This window comes from Silurus meridionalis, chromosome 2, assembly GCF_014805685.1.
Source record: "Silurus meridionalis isolate SWU-2019-XX chromosome 2, ASM1480568v1, whole genome shotgun sequence".
NCBI lineage: Eukaryota > Metazoa > Chordata > Actinopteri > Siluriformes > Siluridae > Silurus > Silurus meridionalis.
In genome coordinates, this window is record NC_060885.1 from 13,567,162 (window position 1) to 13,585,474 (window position 18,313).

An 18,313-nucleotide genomic window follows, 5' to 3' on the forward strand; every position below is an offset into this window, starting at 1 on the left:
TTTGTTTTTTTCTGGTCAATGTTAGGTCACTGACAGAATGGAAACGTGCACCTGACATTACGCACGCACGCATTTAACGGTTTCCTTTTCAAAGTATGCAAAAATGCTGAATAACATCCTCTTGTCAGATCTAATTACATGCTTTATATCAATTCTGACAGGTAATATAAAAAAAGCTGCATTTCTTATGGAAGGTGTTCTTGGCAGTTTCTCACAGGTTATAAAAGAGAAATGGTTAAAGCCTTTAAAAAAAATTGAGGAGAGCTGCTACAGTATACAGCTCTAGAGTCTCTGCTTTTACCTGAGTACAGTGCTGATGTAAGCAGCACTCTACCAACACGAGGAAGGTGAAGCACAAAGTCAAAACGCAGAAGCCAGAGAGTACGCCTGAACTAAATCACTAACTACTGATAAACAAATGTACTGCTATCTAACCAAATTAGAGTGGAATTTCAACCACTCCCTATAACAAATATGAACCATGGGCTGGTCTGTTCACACGCAAAATGCAAACTAGTGAAGGTGTCAGCATTAATTCTGGACGCTATGATTAAAAAATGTATAACGCAATACATACTGATTTATTCATATTTTATTATTTCCTAAATAGTGTTCTATTTAGGTTCCAAGTTTAGATTTCTTCTCAGACAGTATACTTAATATCCAAACTCGATTTTATCACACTCTTCTTACAAACTGTTTTTCCCTCATTTTCCCCAACTGTGCATGACTTATTTCACACTATATTTCTTTGTAACCCATTTGCAACACTGTTTATGGACAGAATTTATATCATAGCACAAACAAATTGCCATCCATTATTTTATTTTTTTCATTATTTTATTCAACCAAATAAAAAAATTGTTTCTCTTACCGAGGGCGATACATCTTCATCATACTTTTTGAGTTGATTCATGAACTCCAGGTGCTTCTTCTCCTCCTCCAGCTGGGCCACACTTTGTTCACTCTTCTGCAGTTTCTGCTGCGTGTTGGCCAACTCATCCCGCAGCCACTGGTTCTCCTGGCACAGACGCCGCACCTGCGCCCGCAACTTCTGCTTCTCGGACTCCACGGCATTAAGGTGATTGGACAGAGCCATCATGACCTGCACATGGACACACACACACACACAGACAGGGCAAGGTAAATGAAAAGAGTGAGAGCAAGAAGGATTCAAGACTTGCTTGAAAGAATCAGATATTTAGCCATTACTTTTTTCCCCCCGGATGCAAAAAGGTTCCTTATTCTACATTTAGATCAGTCAAGATAGCTTCAAAAACTGTGCAATATTTGTTAAACATCTTGCTTCCAAGTCAAGAACATGCATAAATGTATTGGTGTTTTTTTGTTTATACAACAAATGTATTAGTATTTTTTGTTTTTGTCAAAAACACGGGCCAACCTGTGCCTCCCCCAGGCCCAGCTCAATCATCTCCACAGACTTTCGGAGCAAGTTGGACTTCTCATGCACAAGGTTGGCCTCCTCATCTTTTTTCAGGCACTTGATGGTCTCCAGCAGGCTGTGCAGGATAGAGTTGTGCTCACTCTTCAGTGCCTCCAGGCCTTGGATCACCAGCTTAGTGTTTGAGATGATCTCCTCCTGCGTTAGCTTCTCAAGCTTCTCTTCACGTGGATACACCATTGTGGACATCTTCTATCAGAGGGGAAACCTGAAAGCACACAAGACCGTTTACAAAAGACAAGAGCCAGTTAAGCATTCAAACAAAAAATAGCGGTAAAAACGTCAGTTCGAAAAGATGCCACCTCATGGGGCACATTATAATAAAGAGCTGCCTGATGGGTAATTAAAAGACTTGAGAAAAACATATTATATAAGCATTAAAAGAATAGGAACTATAGCACCTTTGACCTCATTAGGAGCCATATGGAAAAGCTGACATGTCACATTCAAAATGAGAACATGAGTATCAATCTAATTAAGCCTACATGACACTAGGCCATGGGGGAAAAGGCTTTATAGTTTGTTTTTTTGCTAAATGGGGTAATGGTGAAAAATCACTATTAATTCAATTATTAAAAAAAAAACTCCAGCTGAACTGAAAGCAAATTCTAAAAAATATATATTATTTTTTTTGATGCAGATTTATACTTTGCCTCATAACTTTGAAGTCAGGCAAGCCTACTTTTCCTGACACTACATCCAATATGTTGGCTTGCACTTGTAGTTATGCTTGTACCTTATATGGCATTCGGCAGACAACCTTATGCAGAGCAACTCATAATTATACTATTCAAACAACTGAGCAGCTGAAGGTTAAGGGCCTTGCTCAAGGGCCCCGCAGTGACAGCTTTGTGTTTCCGGAATATAAACTCAGATCCAGCATCTTAACCACCGAGCTACCCACTTAAGATATGCTTAGTGACTAACTATAAAGAGAAACATCCACCTGGTATTGTATTACCTACATCTGATTAGAACATGCACTATATTGGATAACACATAAAAAAATACAACATTATTGTATTCCCATAATCAGCGAATTATATAACCATATTTAACCCATGCATTCCATACCTTCTTATATCTCCCTGAACACGTGTGACTTACTGTGTTTTCCCAAAACACACGTTTTCAACATATTTTTTACAACTATGATATACCCATGTATCACATACAGTATGTGTGAAAAACACCACAAACCTCATTGTCATATGGTGAACATAAAGGTTTGAAATGGAGCTTTTATTTCTGATTGTGATAGCTTTATGAGTAAAACCGAAGTAAAGAAAACAGCTGGTTGATTCAAATAACACTTGGTTAAAATGTTTCCCTCCAGATACAATGCTAAACTCTAATGTGATGATCTGATGCTGACTGTGTTTCATTTCCACCCTCTGCTTGAGACCCGCAGCACCATGTGCAGTCTGGTGATGATGCAGATTAGCGACGACAGGGATGTTAAAGGAAAATCAGAGCGGGTCTATAAACGCACGGCACCAGCTGAACACCATCTGCCACCGGCCCAATCACCCCTTGCACTCATCAACAGAACGTCAGTTATGTCATCTGATTTACAACTGCACCACACCCTTATTGAAATGCAATGCTCTCATTCAAGATGTCCACAAAAGCACAGGAAGCAGAGCCAAGAACAAAACAAAAACTGTGAACAACAACAAAAAAAAAGAATTACAACTCTGTGGGGGAGAAAACAGATACTTGTGCGCCACTAGACTGGATTAAAAGCATCCTTTTTTTGGTCAACAATGTCAAATAATCTAGCAACTGCCTGCATACACATCTTTTCTGAAATGCTACCACTTTAAAGCAGCAATGAAGTGTTGCGAATCATCACACTTTTGTGCTAGCAGCAATGACATGAACTGAGTGATCTATCAGCTTGATGTCAGCTATTATAATTTGCCTCATTAAATGCTTCTAGTTGGCAGTAGTTGAACAGCTGTAAAGAACTTCTTCCTGCTCATAATGAGCACATTCAAGTTATTTTCACACACCTCTTTAGGAACGCAGTTAAGAACACAGTACTTATAAGATCATGATCGCATCATTTCTCTTAACGCTTGTAGCAATGTTTCATTTAGATTAAAAGGCCTGAGCACAAAAATGCAGATTAAATTTCAGGCTGATTGTATAGAGATTAGGAATGAAAACACTCCAAACTTCTAAAAAAAAATAATAATAATAATAAAAAATAAATAAAAAAAAAACAGTGATTAAAGCCACCTACATATGATTGGAAGCAAATCCACCACTGACTTCCCCCCTTCAGATAGAGCAGTGTCATTGTGATTACATGGACCCGATATTTGCTTTGTTTCAATCAAATTCAACTTTGACACTGTTTGCGCTGACCTTTAGCGCAACCAATAAGATGACACTTCATACACTATACGACCAAATGTTTGTGGACATCTAACAATTATGCCTCATTAAGTTCTCTTTTCATGTTATTATAACCTCAACATTTTCCACTAGAAGTGTGGGATTTGTAATCATTTAGCTACAAGAGCATTTGTGAGGTCCGTATCCCTATTTATCCCAAATATGTGCATTGGGGTTGAGATTAAAGCTCTGTGCAGGCCATGTCCTCCACTCAAACCTTGGCAAACCATGTCTTTACAGCTCTCAGTTTGTGCACAATGTCATGCTGGTACATGTTTGGGCCTCAAAGTTCCAATAAAAAGAAATAGTAATGTTTCTTTAAACAACGTCGCCCTATACAACTGTGTGCTTCTAACTTTGTTAGCAACAGTTTGGGGAAGTGTTCTATTGTCCATAAAGTTTACCAAAGTCAAAACAAATCCTGCTTCTGCTTTAGATGCTGGATTTAGAAACATACAAAATGGTCTAGTTCTACTAACAATCAATGCTTTCAAATGTGTCTTGCCACCAGATCAGCTCTCGCACCTATTCTATAAGGCACTCTTACCTTCAAAGTTTGCAGAGCACACAATGCAATAATCATCTGTAGGTGCCCTAAACACTTCTCACTCATGAATATATATATATTATATATATATCAATTTGCCACTTAACGTCGGTTATGTCAGGAATCCCCCTGCCTCGGCATTCCCCGAAGCACCCTGCTTCTTCTCCCGTGCGTGCCCCGCCCGCACGGAGCTCGGCGCAGTCATGCTGATCACACACACCTGACTCTCATTCACTCACTCATCCTATCTCCTATTTAAGCCCCTCACCTCCACACACTCGCGGTCCGTTATTGTTTGTGCATGATTGTATGTGTTGGTTCATGTCGGTCTGTGTAATCGCGTATACGTATCCCGCCACGTACCCTTCTTCTCGGACTCCGCATTCTCTCAACGGCACCCCGATCCTGCTGTTTTCCATGTTCACGCTGTCTGCACTACGTTTATCCGTTGCTGCCCAGCGCTGCGCTTTCCATAGCGCGGATCCGTGGATTCTCTACACAAACTGTCTCTGCTTTCACGAATCGAGATAACCTGTAATGCGGATAAGGAGGCGCACCACTGGATATTATTGCTTCACTACAAGTATTGGTGGATTATCTCCTGAGTATTCTCAATAAACTTTGTTTGCATTTACGTCGGCTTCCGCCTCCTTATCCGCATTACAGGTTCTCTCTATCCGCATGACCAATCAATCAAATCGCGACAACGCTGTTGTGTAAAAAAACCTCCAAAAACACATGCATGCACATTCTCATTTAATAACGCACATCATGTACATAAAGAAATTTCAAGCACGTTTATATATTGCCGCCATATTGGTTTTCGTTTGTCTCGATCATCGGTTATCTCGACGCTTTTTGGCAATCCCCTAAGCCGGCGACATAACCGGGTTCCACTGTATATAATTTGGATGTGCTTAGGCAAACTGGCTTATTTTAAGAAAAGCTTTGTACTAAAATAATGTTTCCTCTCAGCATTACCAAGACTTTCATCATTAAAGCTTCAGCAAGCAACATCAATATACATATATAAATAAAACAACAAAAAATGCCAAAGGAATTAACTAGACTTCAAGGCACAAGCAACCCTCTAAATTTGTGATCTCTAGTGAATAACAAAAATAAACACATTGTTTCAAGAGCCATTACACAAATGTTACTTAATGCACTGTTCTGAAATTATTAGTCATCGGCTGTATGAATCATTGTGACATGACACCAAGCATCATAAACCATTTATTACAGGAAAAAATAAACAATTTACAAAAACGACTGTACGAGCAGAAGCAGGAGAAGAACATGCCAAATGTATGGTATATTTACACCTAGTAGCGTACTAAGCCGCAGTGATAATTAGGCCACTGATGCATACACTACAAGTCATATTGGGACACACTTCACATATAATCATTTAGTATATTTTTTTTTATTCTTTTGCTTAGAAACTTATTTCAACCATAAACTTTGACTACAATCTTCTCAAGACAAGCGTAAAGAGTGGCAACAATGCCCAGGTATATGGCTATTTCTAAAGTAGATTTCAATTAAAGCATGCAGTGAGACATGGCCTGTTTGAGACTGTGAAGAAGCATCCTGCTTGAAGCTTACTCACAAACAAATGTAAAGCATGTGCAAAGATTTATCTTGAACGCGGTTATGAACGCATATTAACAAATTATGTTTATGTACAATTCCACATTAATGGCAAAAAAGCCTACCACAAGCAAATGTGAGCAGAAATTGACCAGGAGCAATCTTAATGAACAGTGGTGTACAAATTGAAATACCTACAGCACCTGAGAGATTGCATAATTGGAACATAAGCTATATCATGTTATTTAATCTCACTTTATACAGGATCAGAATCAGAATCAGGTTTATTGCTTAAGTGTGTTGACACACACAAGGAATTTGGTTCCAGCAGTAAGTAAAGACATAAATAACACTACACATTTAGCTTGAACTATACAAGACAAGACAAGACAAAACAGACTATATGAGACAATACAGACAATGTGAGACAAAATAGACAGTATGAGTATTAAATATATAGGATGATATAAAGCCCATGGGCCTATTGTAGAACACTATACTGTAGATTGTATGAAGAACATAGAGGCGCAAAAACCCCATTGCTATGTGCCAAACATTGAAAATATTGCAGCTTTGGAGTGCTGCAGCACAACAGGTATGTTAGAGTTAAAGAATAAACATTTAAATATACACTGTAAAAGAAAATTGTTATGAAAATAAATATATTTATAAAATAAATCAACTATCCTGCATTTCCTGCTATGCTCAGAGGTGTTTGTGTGTGTGTGTGTGTGTGTGTGTGTGTGTGTGTGTGTGTGTGTGTGTTCAAATATCGCAAATCACATTTCAAAAATTTTGAATGCTCAAGATGTTTTGAGGGGCATTAAAGAGTTTCTCCCAATTCTATATTAATGCTGCAGCAGAAATACACCATCAAACATCAAAGGGGTTCACAAATATGATGGTTTGGGTTTACAACCACACACTGAAGAGAGAGTGGTGGCAAGGAAAGGATTAAAAGCTTAAATCCAACGCAAACATGAAAAGAACCTTCGAACGAAGAACCATCTTCAAGACCTGAATGCATTTGTGTGGCTGTAATCTGTGAGTCCTGAGAGCAGCACAGGAAATCTTGGCAAATAGGATTAAATATTGATGTTATTTGTTGATATTACATTGATGCAGACCATCGCCTGCACACACCTTAATCTGGGGAAGGGAAGATCAGTTGACATTTCATTCTTTGCGGTATTTTAGGACGTAGAAATGATGACATTTTGCATGGAAGCTATATCTATAAATGGTAAGTTCTGCAATAAATACGACAATAAATCTGTGCAGATAATCAAAAAACCTAAATTAAAGCACAAATTCTTAGCAACAGAAGAAATGTGCTATCTCTGGGTTCTTAAAGGATAAGAAAACACCAGGATAATGTAACTTTGAAAAAAAAAAGTAGTTTTACTAGCTATGTATGGTTTTCATTAAGGCATGGGACATAAGCATCACTCAGACTGGGTGTTTACTAGCAATGGCTGCAGCTTGGCAGAAGAAGGTATTAAAAATAAAGGGCATCTTACCTCAGCGTCAGCACCAGATCCTCATAACAAAACAGCGTTGCACGCTGCTGAAACAATGCCTCATACACAGCCAAGCCCTGTCAGCACAGCAACACCATCCACCCCAAATCCCAATAAAACGTTTGTCTGATCTTAAAGCGAGATGTCGAGACTGTAGAAAAGAAAGCATCACCGAGCCATCGGGAGCAGCCCCACCCCTCGGTGTGAGGAGAGGGGGAGGGGAGAGAGCGAGAGAGCAGGAGAGAGAGAGAGGCAGAGAACACAGGCACTGCAGAATTAAAAGGTCCTCACAAAGCAGGCAGATCCACACATCCCAAGTCACCCCTATGCACAAGCTCACATGTATGAACATGCACAGCCAAGTGGAACAGACAGGTGAACACATGTTCGGAGGAACAGCTGCTTAAGTTGATCTCTGCCAGAGAAAACACTTTGCTTGAGGAAAGGGCTGCCCTCGTTTCACAGGAAATTGCTCCCCTGGTCATTTCCTATCATTACAACCCACCAGGCCAAAACCATCTTCATGGCTTGACTCCTTGCAAAGACAAACTGCTATACTCAGATTACCAATGTGATGCAAACATGGTAAGGAAGAAAAAAATCTACACAAGCCTGTATTATGGAAAGTCACAAAGTCCTCAGTCCACTGTTGTCCCCTGTAACCCACTAAAGACAGATGTATGTAAAGGAGTCAGCAGGAGCACAGCTCATGGATGATTAGGCATAAGAAAATAAGTAAAATGCAAAACAGATGTGCTCATTTATGCCTAAAAGAGCCAATCTAGCATGAGCGTCCTCAGTGTCTTCAGCTCTCAGTCAACCCGTGTGGATGGTGCATCATTTAACATCATCCCCCTTCTCACACTCGTGCTCAATGACCCCTTTGACCTTTGCTCCAATACCAAATCATCATGCAGACAGTCTTTCTTTTTCCACTGACTGCACCCCTCTCTCCTCTCTACTCCTTTTACCTTCCTGACAGCTCAGGAGTGCTTTAGGGACACATGATATAAAGCTGAGCCATGATCCTATGTGACTTTAATTATGAGTATGATAGTTTAGGGATGTGCACACTACATGTTACTACAGACTACACAACTCTTAACCTAAAAAAAATCCCTGATGAAACACAGCTGGAATCCAATCATACTTTCTCACCAAAATGATGGCGCTGTCCATCATGTGATTCTGGGTTTATCACTATTTAGTTTGAAAGAAAAAGTTGCCTGTTTTCAAAGAGAACTGGAGGTATGGTACAAGAAAAATGACATTTGTTTACTGTTTTTTACTATGCTGTTTCTATTTTTGATCTTCCTGACAGCCAATCAACTATGGCATGCCAAGATTATTCCTAAGAAAGCAATTTTATTGTGTTTACATTTGCCCTCCCTTTTACAGAAACATGTTCATGGATTTGGTGTGATAAATTAGATTTTACTTTCATTGGCTATTTCTTAGCATTGGGGGGGGTTCAGAATGCAATTTATTAGCAAAAAAAAAAAAAATGCTTGAAAATAACAGAGCCTTCCTCAAAGACTGAGAAAATCATGAAAATCGAGGCTGCGTGCAGCATGCAGGTTTAGGATCTCGAAGGCCAGAAAAAGCATAGAAAAATATCAGCTGAACAAGTAAGAGGCGCTTTCATTAACATGCAAATGTGGTCTGACAAATCTTAAATGTATTAACCAATTTAATCAAAAAATACATTTCATCAGCAATTATGAAGATAAACTGTTACATTCTGAATTGATTGTCAGTGATCCTTATAAAAAACTTCTGGTCGATCACTGCTTATGCTGGAACAGGCATGGGAAAATTAAACATTGGTCTATATTACACACAGGTCAAAGAAGAAAAGTCAAACAAGATGTTGCTTCTCACAGCACACACCAAGAAAGGCGATTATTCTGTACTTTGTCGATGGGGTTAAAGGACAAGTCACATATCCAGATACAGAGAGTAGCAGAGAGGCAGACAGCTGAGTGCGCACGCAGTGAGGGTGTGGTCTGAGCCGATGGACAGCTGAACCAGAGGGAGCAGTGGCCATGACGTGCGACACTACTGCTTCATACCCCCCACCACCACCACCACCGCCACCACCACCACAGGCAAATGTCCTGAAGACATGCACTCCAAGCAGTAAAAACACACACACAGCGCCCTGTCAGGAGGACACAGAGCACTCTTTACAAACAACACACTCAGCATGAACACCCTGCACAAAGCACAGGCTCTTCCTGCTCTGCCAGACAAGATGGACGAGCTCTGCAAACGCCCTGCTGTGCTCCGTCACCCTGCCAAGAGGCAGCAGCGCACTGAGTCACGGCTGTTCACGATGAGAATCGCTACGAGGCTGTGGCAAATAAACAGCTTTTCCTTTGACGTGCATGCACATTCACTTCACATTCAGCTTGTGTGTGTGAGTGCGTGTCCAATTAAGAGTTTTTCCACTGCTATTGAAAACAAGTACCAGCCCAAACATGAACCCCCAAAACTTGAGGTTAGGGCTACAGACAATTATTTTTGGGTTCATTACTTTTTTCTATTTAAAAATTATTCTAAGCTCCAATATCAAGAAACCATTTGGAATTACAAGTCAAAAAATATGACCATTTAATAATAGAGATAATGAATGTTCCTCGGATAAAAAATATCAAGCTCCAGCCATGCAACATTATTTAATATCATTATTTACTTACCACCAATGTCAAGCTTTGGTTTAAATTCTCGTGACCCTGCATTATCGAGGTGCTGCTATAAAAGCGAGGGCTCTCGCTTGAAATTTTTTCTACTAGAAAAACCTGCAGTTTGGGTCCTGCACTCTCTGACTGCCCTCTTGCAGCTGCTATCATTCACAGTTACCACTGTGCGATATGTGATTTCTTATGTGGTGCTTGGCTGAAATCCAGAAGCAATTTTAATCGTATATGGGATTAAATGAACAATGTAAAGCAAAGACAAGGCACACAGATGATCACTATTTAAAAATAACAACCCAGGTTATTTTCAACCACAAACAAGTGAGCATGGCTCAATCTTTTCTACTGCTCATGCTTTCTGGATGGCTGATATCTAAAATTGATCCAACACCTGGCAAGCCATTTTAATACAAACTATGTGCTGTTGTGTCCATCAACGTCACATGCCTTCATGGAATAAAATATCTCAGTGGAGCATCTTGAAAAATATGTCAAATTGGTACATCTTTATTATTGATTTAAAAATATGTTTTAAAAAAAATAATCTTAAAATGGAAATTGGTCATTGTGGTTTTTACATTTCAAGAATAATCAGTCAATATTTTAGGGCACTTAAAAAAAAAGGTTAACCTAAAAAAGCTCTGTACATGATTTCCAAGGTAATATATCATCTATGCAAACCCAGGAAAACATTTCAGCAGAATGTGCAGAGTTCTCAAAAAGCAGAAATGACAAGTCTGTGGGGGGAAATGTTTTTTAAAAAGATGTCGTTTAGAAATTTCTTCAATATGAACCAGTTCATCTTCTGAAGTATCATCTTCCTCTGTTGTGGATTATCTTAATAGATATTTACATAAATTATGTAGCTGAATGCAGCTCACTGGGCCAAAGATGAGCTACAGAGCTTTTGCATAGATTTCACTCTCTTATTTTTTTCTTTATCTGATCAGTGCTTTACTTATTAAAAAAAACATACTATTTCTTATAATCATGAACACATCGTTAATTGTTAAGCTTTAAAAGGTAACCATTCAGTAAACTTTAGTCAGGTGAACATCTAGGCAGATCAGAACCTTAATAAGAGGGAATTTTATGTAACTTGACCTTTATGTAATATTAGTCATTAATAGCACTAAGAATTATACACGTTTAGAGCGACGCTAAAGACAAGCAGAACTGGCTGTTCTCAATACTTAATGCTTGCTACACTATTCCTTTAAGATAATCATAATCAAAGCCTAATATTAGTCACTTGTACATGAGATATGATTTTTAAAGCAGTACAATGCTTCCAAGTCTTCTTATATATCCAAAGAGAACATATGTAGCTGACGCCCAGGAGTATTTTCATGTTTTTCTAACAAACTTCATTCAACTAATCAGATCATTAAAATGGGTTTAAAAAAGGGTGTCTTGGAGCAGGAAGAGACCAAATTGTACAGAACAGATGGTTCAACTAGAACCATGTTCTAGATGACGTGACCTCAGGTTTAACCTAATGATAGTGGACAAATCACGTGACCCCCCACAGCACAGTCTAATACCGATGATGGTGGTGGTTTGTGGGGTTTGGTCTCAACACACCTTCACTATTTGTTCCTTGAAGTCCACAATGAGTCGGTGACTTTTCTAATGCTGTTTACAGTGGTGGAAATCACAACCTGCCATTACTAACGTGTATGTGTATAGAAATCACGCTACAATCTAATGGCAATTTTAATAATAAAAAGTAAAGTCAGGAATATAAACAACACTTTGATTGAAGTAAGTAACTCAAATACTGTACGTACCTGATGTCCGGTTTGTGAGATATAATAAAAGTACACAATGTTAATATATTAACTTTAGCCCAAACCCAAACAATTCTTAACTGAGTTTAAAATATATATAATGATCACAAAGTCATTACTCTCAGACACTTTTCTACCCTGTGGATATTCCGATACACAGCATGAAAGAACGAGAAGTGTCTACTAAATATCCTTATCTATTGCGGCTAACAGCTACTTGTTTAACCGGTACAGCAGGTCTCTAAGCTGTCTCTCTTAGAGTTTCAGCGGAAAATTCACCAAATAAACATTAGACAGAGAAGCGGCCATCAGCTACCAACCACACAAACCGATGCTGGAGAGCAGCTCGGGCGAAAGCTAGCTAACGTTAGCCAGGAATTAGCATGCTAACGCCGCTAGCATGACGTCTTACCTCTGTCTCTGTGTGCGCGAAAGCTTATTTCCACACAAAGGAGTCGAGATGGAAAGTAACCATGAAGCCGTGAGGCCCGACTGATATTCTGGAGAATGATGTAGAGGTTATAGTGTAACAGCTCGTTTTAGCCTGCTAGCTCGCCTGCCCCAGCCTGCCTCCAGCCTCCTGCCCCCTCCTGCTGCCTCTTGCCTCAATGACTTGTCAAGGCAACAGTAGTGCAACGCGGACTTCAGCGACTCCTGCACTGCTACATAAGAGAAAAGTCTTCAAAATATCACGCAGTATTTTCCAATTTAGGAATTATTATTATTATTATTATTATTATTATTATTATTATTATTATTATTATCACGTGAGAGGGTATAATTTACAGCCATACTGTGTATGTGCACTGATTACACACCCTTTAAATCTACCACCTCTTTAAATGAAAAAAATAATAATAATAATAATTATTTAATTAATTCATAATTATTAATAATAAACAAGCAAATAAAAAAAAACCCAAACACACACATGAAGCACAAAGTGCACGAACTGAGGGCAAGCTAATGTCAAGGCTTTGTTATTTGGATTTTGGTGATATACAAACTCAACTTTATTTCTATTTCTAACTGTATGAAATAGAATTAACGTTAAAGGGCTATATGAGAGGTTTGTAAAAGAATATAAACTAACTGGGAAATAGTAGAAGCATTTAGTGTTACTGCACAATAATTGTTTTGAAAAGTCCCTTTTTGTGATTATGTTACTTTATTCAGTGTCGGTCAGTGACCCCACTATTTATGGTTATGTTGCACCACATGGACATTTCACAGTCATTTCTGAGGACACACACAAGTGACAGCAGCCATCTTGCATCGATGTACATGCACCAATCCAGCATTCAATTCATGGTTGGTAATTCCCAGCCTCCAGGGGAATTTCTACACATCTGCTTGGTTTAGTCCTTACATCAACGGGTTTTCTCCCATTTTACAGAGTGATGTCAAATTAAAATGGCTGTATGAAACATCAGCAATAAATAACGTAGCACTTCCTACTTTTAAACAAGTTATACCTTAGTATGACATTAGCTTTTAGATCATTTAACATACAGACTTAAATTAAAAAATGCATTATACATGTTGCTTTTTGAGGATGAAGAAATATGAGTCATTATCGATAGGGGAATGTGGCAGTGCAGTGGTTAAGGTTCTGGGTTACTGCTCAAAAGGTTGGAGGTTCAAGCTGCAGTATCACCAACATTCCTGGGTCCTTAAGCAAGGCCCTTAACCCTTTGTGCTCCAGGGGTGCTGAATTATGTCTGATCCCAGCTTCCTAACATCAAATAATATTTTTTACTATTATTTGTGGTGTTGAAAGTACAAACTAGGCTTGCCAATATTGGCTTATGGTGACTTGGCCTGCCATACCATATATGAGAGGAAGGGAAAAAAGGAAGAAGAAAAAAACTGTCACTGATGTTCACTTCTAATTTAACATTTTAATACAACATGGTTTGTTTTATTTGGAATCATGTAAACTGCAATGAAATGTGGAGAATAAAAGTGACTTAGTCCAATCTTGCTTGAGGTTTCCAATTACAGGTCATTGATATTACAAAAATATAGGTGAACTGCTTATAGCGTGAATAGCTTAAACACTATTGTGCTATAACTAGGATAGTTTCTATGTTTCCACTGTACAGAACTAGAAAACTTTTAAAATAAAACTGCATTAGTCGAGCAGATTACAGAGTCGTGATATTTATTCATTTATAAATATTAAGAGATCATAAATTAGGGGCAGAGGAAAATTGATTTAAATATAATAAAGTCTCTTATTTTGCAACACAACCCTCAATTGACCCTTCTTTGACTCTTTAGAGATAAAAGTGTGGGCCCTTCTGTTCAAAACTCCAATTCCTCTCATTAAAAGACAGTAGGTGTATGAGCATGATGGAGTCACCAGTCTATCAAACTGATCCACATCACACCCAGTGTTCACAAATCCACAACAACCCTGACCAGCAGCAAGTGCATAGGACTGAATTATTATTAATAATGAATTGATCATTCAGTGACTGACCAAATCCACAGATTTAGTATTAGTGTCTGATAATCAGCTAGGGTTTGCTGAGTGTGTGTTTTTTAAAACAAGTGCAATAATGAAGTGGCTTTAGTTGCTGACTCAGCAGAATGTTTGTATTCTTATTGAAGGTGAGCGAGTGTGATGTATTTATATCTGTCTACACGTAGTAGGAAGAAATATACAGTTACACCTCCATCACATTATGACGCGCTTTGTCTTAACTGACCAATGGGGGACCAGGACGTGATGACGCAATCCTGCGTGAGGTGAAAGGTGAATTAAAGTGGCGCATGGCGGAGGTAAATATAAATAACTAGCGAAGGTGGAACTGTCGGACTTCTGAGATATAGTTACTTAATATATTGAATTTACATTAAATAGTAGATGAGTTTTTGCCTGTAAATCCCGCATTATGGTGAGTTTAATAAGATGATCTGACACCAAAACGTTGTTGCTTTGAGCTAAAAGTGCTTTTTTTGTGTATTTGTTTTCCTCGGGAATGGTCAGTGCTGAGAGCAGTACCAGTAATGTGAAGGGTTTTAAATAGTTTTTTACGATCGAATTTTTTTTGCACAGAACTGTATAATTAGTATACAGTAGGTTTACTGGTCGGCGCTATTTTATGTTATGCGTATTTGTCCCACACTGTCTTGTGTTGTTTGTCTGCACTGTTTGCATTAGGTTGCACTCGATGCACTTTATGTAGCTTTATATTGTGTGTTGTAGCTTTATGTTGTTTATTGTAGCACCAGGGTTCTGGAGGAACGTTGTCTTATTTTTGCTGTGTGCTGCGTCAGCTATATGTGGTAGAAATGACAATAACAAGCTTCCTGACTTGACTATTGAAAGGGCATGATGCTCTCACGTGTTTTTTTATGACGTAATCGATGATGACCTAAACCCTCGTTTCAGTACTGATACATGACCGCTTATAATAAACATACAGAAACATCTTTGTCCATGTAGGAAAGCGTTCCCCATCAGTTGTATTTCCACGTTTCACCACTAGAGGGAGATTTACGTAATTACCATTCATGATAAGTTTTCTTTGTGTCATCACTGTGCGTCGCTCTTGACCGATTGCTTAAAAGGCCAGAACACTGAGCAAGCAGCCATCATTCAACATCGCGCAACAAATCCTAAACCCAGTAAAGTTTGATTGTTCTGAATCCTGTTCCGTGTTTTTACTGACACACTGTGGCGAGTAATTGTAAGGGAGGTAATAGTACCTTCCTTACAATTGGTCCTATGAGACAGATAGTAAACTTCCTAACAGTCCACATATATTATTCCACGATTTAAAATTAATATCTATGACGGAATACGCCACCGATAATTCCTTAATTTGACATTTTAACGTTTACATTATTATTTTAGCCTTAATTCTACATATACAGTACTGTGGTATAACAGTTTTACATGATGGATGATTTACATGATTTGAACACTAGAGGTCGCAAATGGACTCGGAAAACTCTGTAGAGTTTTTCATAAAGCTTTGTCTCGCCGTTATTATAGCTCAATGTGCTGTGCGCGGTCTCTTCACAGTCTGACTCAGAAATAATTGTCTATGTTTATGTTTTTAGGAACAGGAGCCATGAGAGTCCTAATTGGGGCAGCGCGGTGTATTTTATACACACACTCCCGGTGTGCACCAGCAGGGGGCAGCAGATCGTTCTGGAGCTGGCTTAACGCCGTGTTTAACAAGTAATAATGCACCATTATTCACTGTACAACCAGAGTAACCATTCTCTTTATTCTGATCAAAAATAGTTTATGACTCCATTTTTAACTTATTTTTACAAAGTGAAAACTCTTGTAAAGCAGTGACACACTGGTTAATATACCATAAATGAAGTTTTTAGCCAATTTTAATCCAAAACAAAAGAATTACACACACTATTATCCAATATATTATATTGATTAATTATAGATTAGTTAATTTTTAATTAATTAAATTGAACGATTTAATTTGAATGTAAAAAACATGATTCTATATTTGATATGTATTGATTTGATTTATTAATATGTATGTCTTATTGATTTAAAGAAACAAATTGGGCTGGTGAGGATTTATTGATTTATTTACTTTTTATTCAACAGTTGGCTAATCACTAGAGAAAAGGAATTACTTCGAAAAGTGCTGGTATAGGAAAATAAGTCATTTCAGGGAGGTGTTGGTGTAACCCAGTCTTGGATTATTTTTGTATAACAGCACACCTCTCATGTTTTTATGATAATGTATTATTAAATCTTCTTTAAAAAAAAAAAAGAAATAGACATTTCCTTTGTCAGCAGGAGCATACATGCTTCTAGGTAGCAGTAGCTGTTTGAAGTGCTGGTAATAGTACAAATTTTAAATGGCTCAGGGGAGGAAATTATTATAAGCTATGATAAAAATCCATCTTGACTCACAGAGAGAAGCTGAAAAATATGGTTTGTTGTAAGAGAAGATACATTTTGTAGCCATTTCTTGACCTAAATGTTTTGATAATGTGTTTTGCTCCAGAGTTGATTATGAGAGGATTAAGGCAGTTGGTCCAGACCGTGCAGCTACAGAATGGCTCCTAAGATGTGGAGCCAAAGTTCGTTTCTGTGGTTTCGACCGCTGGCAACATGATTACAATGGGATTCCGACTGGGCCGCTGGGCAGATATCAAATCCAGGCCATCGATGCCACAGAATCCTGCATCATGTACCAGGGATTCGATTACCTGGGTGAGTGGCACCTTCACACAATAACTGATAAGATACTGTGTATGATCCTGATACCGTATCCCTGAACTACAGTTTGCATAATCTTCCTTCTTCTCTTCACTCCTTTTACCATACAAAGTCAAATCCTTTAAATTTATTCATGCGAATTACAAAAGTGTTGCAATAAACTATGATTCCAAGTTTAAGGAACACTTTAAACACTTCACATGGTACAGACAGATTTTATAGCTGCTCAAAGGACAATTTTGCAGCAGCAGCAGCATGGGGAATATAACAGTTGTTAGAAATGGCACTTGGCCACTGGAACAACACTGAACTTTGTGCAACATCACTTGTACTGTGCACCTCAAAGGCATACAATTCATTGTTAGTAAATAAATAAATAATTGTAAATGTGTGTGTGTAGTTGGTCTGGAGCATGTAGAGGAGATAAAGCTGCGAAAGTGTATATACATAGAGGATGCATGTCTGGAGCACTTGTCTAAGATAGAGAAGCTGCAGAACAGCATGAGGACAATGGAGATCGTCTCCTGTGGCAACGTGACAGATAAAGGCATCATCAGCCTTCATCACCTGAGGTAGGTGAAAACCATGGAGCTGTTTTCATACACTATTCATTTAAAAAAAATCTCAAGGCTCATTGTCAGGTACTGTGTGTGTGTTTGTGTTTGTGCACGCTTTCTCTTCTCAGGAACTTGGAGTACTTGTTCCTCAGCGACCTGCCAGGTGTGAACCAGAAACAGAAAACAGCAAACACACTGCAAACTGCACTACCCAATCTTTCCATAGAACTTGATCTGGATTAGTCAATCAAAGGTTTTATGTTTTTGCATCCTCGACTGGCAAAACAGATGAGCTGGGATATGATAGTTACAGAAACTCTGTGATTAAACTTGAACTGATGTATGAAGTGTAACATTAAAGAAACAAAGTTTATATTAAATATGGACTACCAATCATAACCCTATGAAAATGCTTTAATTGAATATTTGTGTTTGCATTATAATTAGTTCCACTTACTTTCCATGAAATTTCATTCCGCCTCATTTATATAACAATTTAATAGTCACAAAGCAGCTCGAGAAAGATCTAC

General features: G+C 38.4%; 2 protein-coding genes across 4 annotated transcripts in view; one reads left to right on the forward strand and one right to left on the reverse strand.

Moving 5' to 3' along the window:
- klc1b (kinesin light chain 1b) overlaps positions 1 to 7,731 on the reverse strand; it is a 32,998-nt gene extending 25,267 nt beyond the window's left edge. The window contains 3 exon segments of the mRNA XM_046837612.1: positions 875 to 1,105; positions 1,403 to 1,670; positions 7,526 to 7,731. Of these exon segments, the coding sequence (XP_046693568.1) occupies positions 875 to 1,105; positions 1,403 to 1,651 (480 nt within the window). The 5' untranslated portion in view covers positions 1,652 to 1,670; positions 7,526 to 7,731.
- A 6,952-nt stretch (positions 7,732 to 14,683) lies between these two features.
- dmac2l (distal membrane arm assembly component 2 like) lies at positions 14,684 to 18,182 on the forward strand. 3 transcript variants are annotated; one of them, XM_046877263.1, is made up of 5 exons: positions 14,684 to 14,801; positions 16,089 to 16,209; positions 17,012 to 17,220; positions 17,627 to 17,798; positions 17,912 to 18,182. In XM_046877263.1, the coding sequence occupies exons 2-5, from the start codon at positions 16,100 to 16,102 to the stop codon at positions 18,024 to 18,026; spliced, it is 606 nt and encodes a 201-aa protein (XP_046733219.1). In that variant the 5' UTR covers positions 14,684 to 14,801; positions 16,089 to 16,099; the 3' UTR covers positions 18,027 to 18,182. The 3 variants fall into 3 exon arrangements, with proteins under 3 accessions (XP_046733219.1, XP_046733220.1, XP_046733221.1); XM_046877264.1 differs by having other exon boundaries at positions 14,784 to 14,917; XM_046877265.1 differs by lacking the exon at positions 14,684 to 14,801 and adding an exon at positions 15,605 to 15,650.
- The last annotated feature ends 131 nt before the right edge of the window (positions 18,183 to 18,313 follow it).

Bases quoted from the DNA above. Each gene is read 5' to 3' on its own strand.
- dmac2l (XM_046877263.1), top strand. From the start codon at position 16,100: ATGAGAGTCCTAATTGGGGCAGCGCGGTGTATTTTATACACACACTCC. The intron at 16,210-17,011 runs GTAATAATGCAC...GTTTTGCTCCAG, and splicing joins CTTAACGCCGTGTTTAACAA to AGTTGATTATGAGAGGATTA. The intron at 17,799-17,911 runs GTAGGTGAAAAC...TTCTCTTCTCAG, and splicing joins ATCAGCCTTCATCACCTGAG to GAACTTGGAGTACTTGTTCC.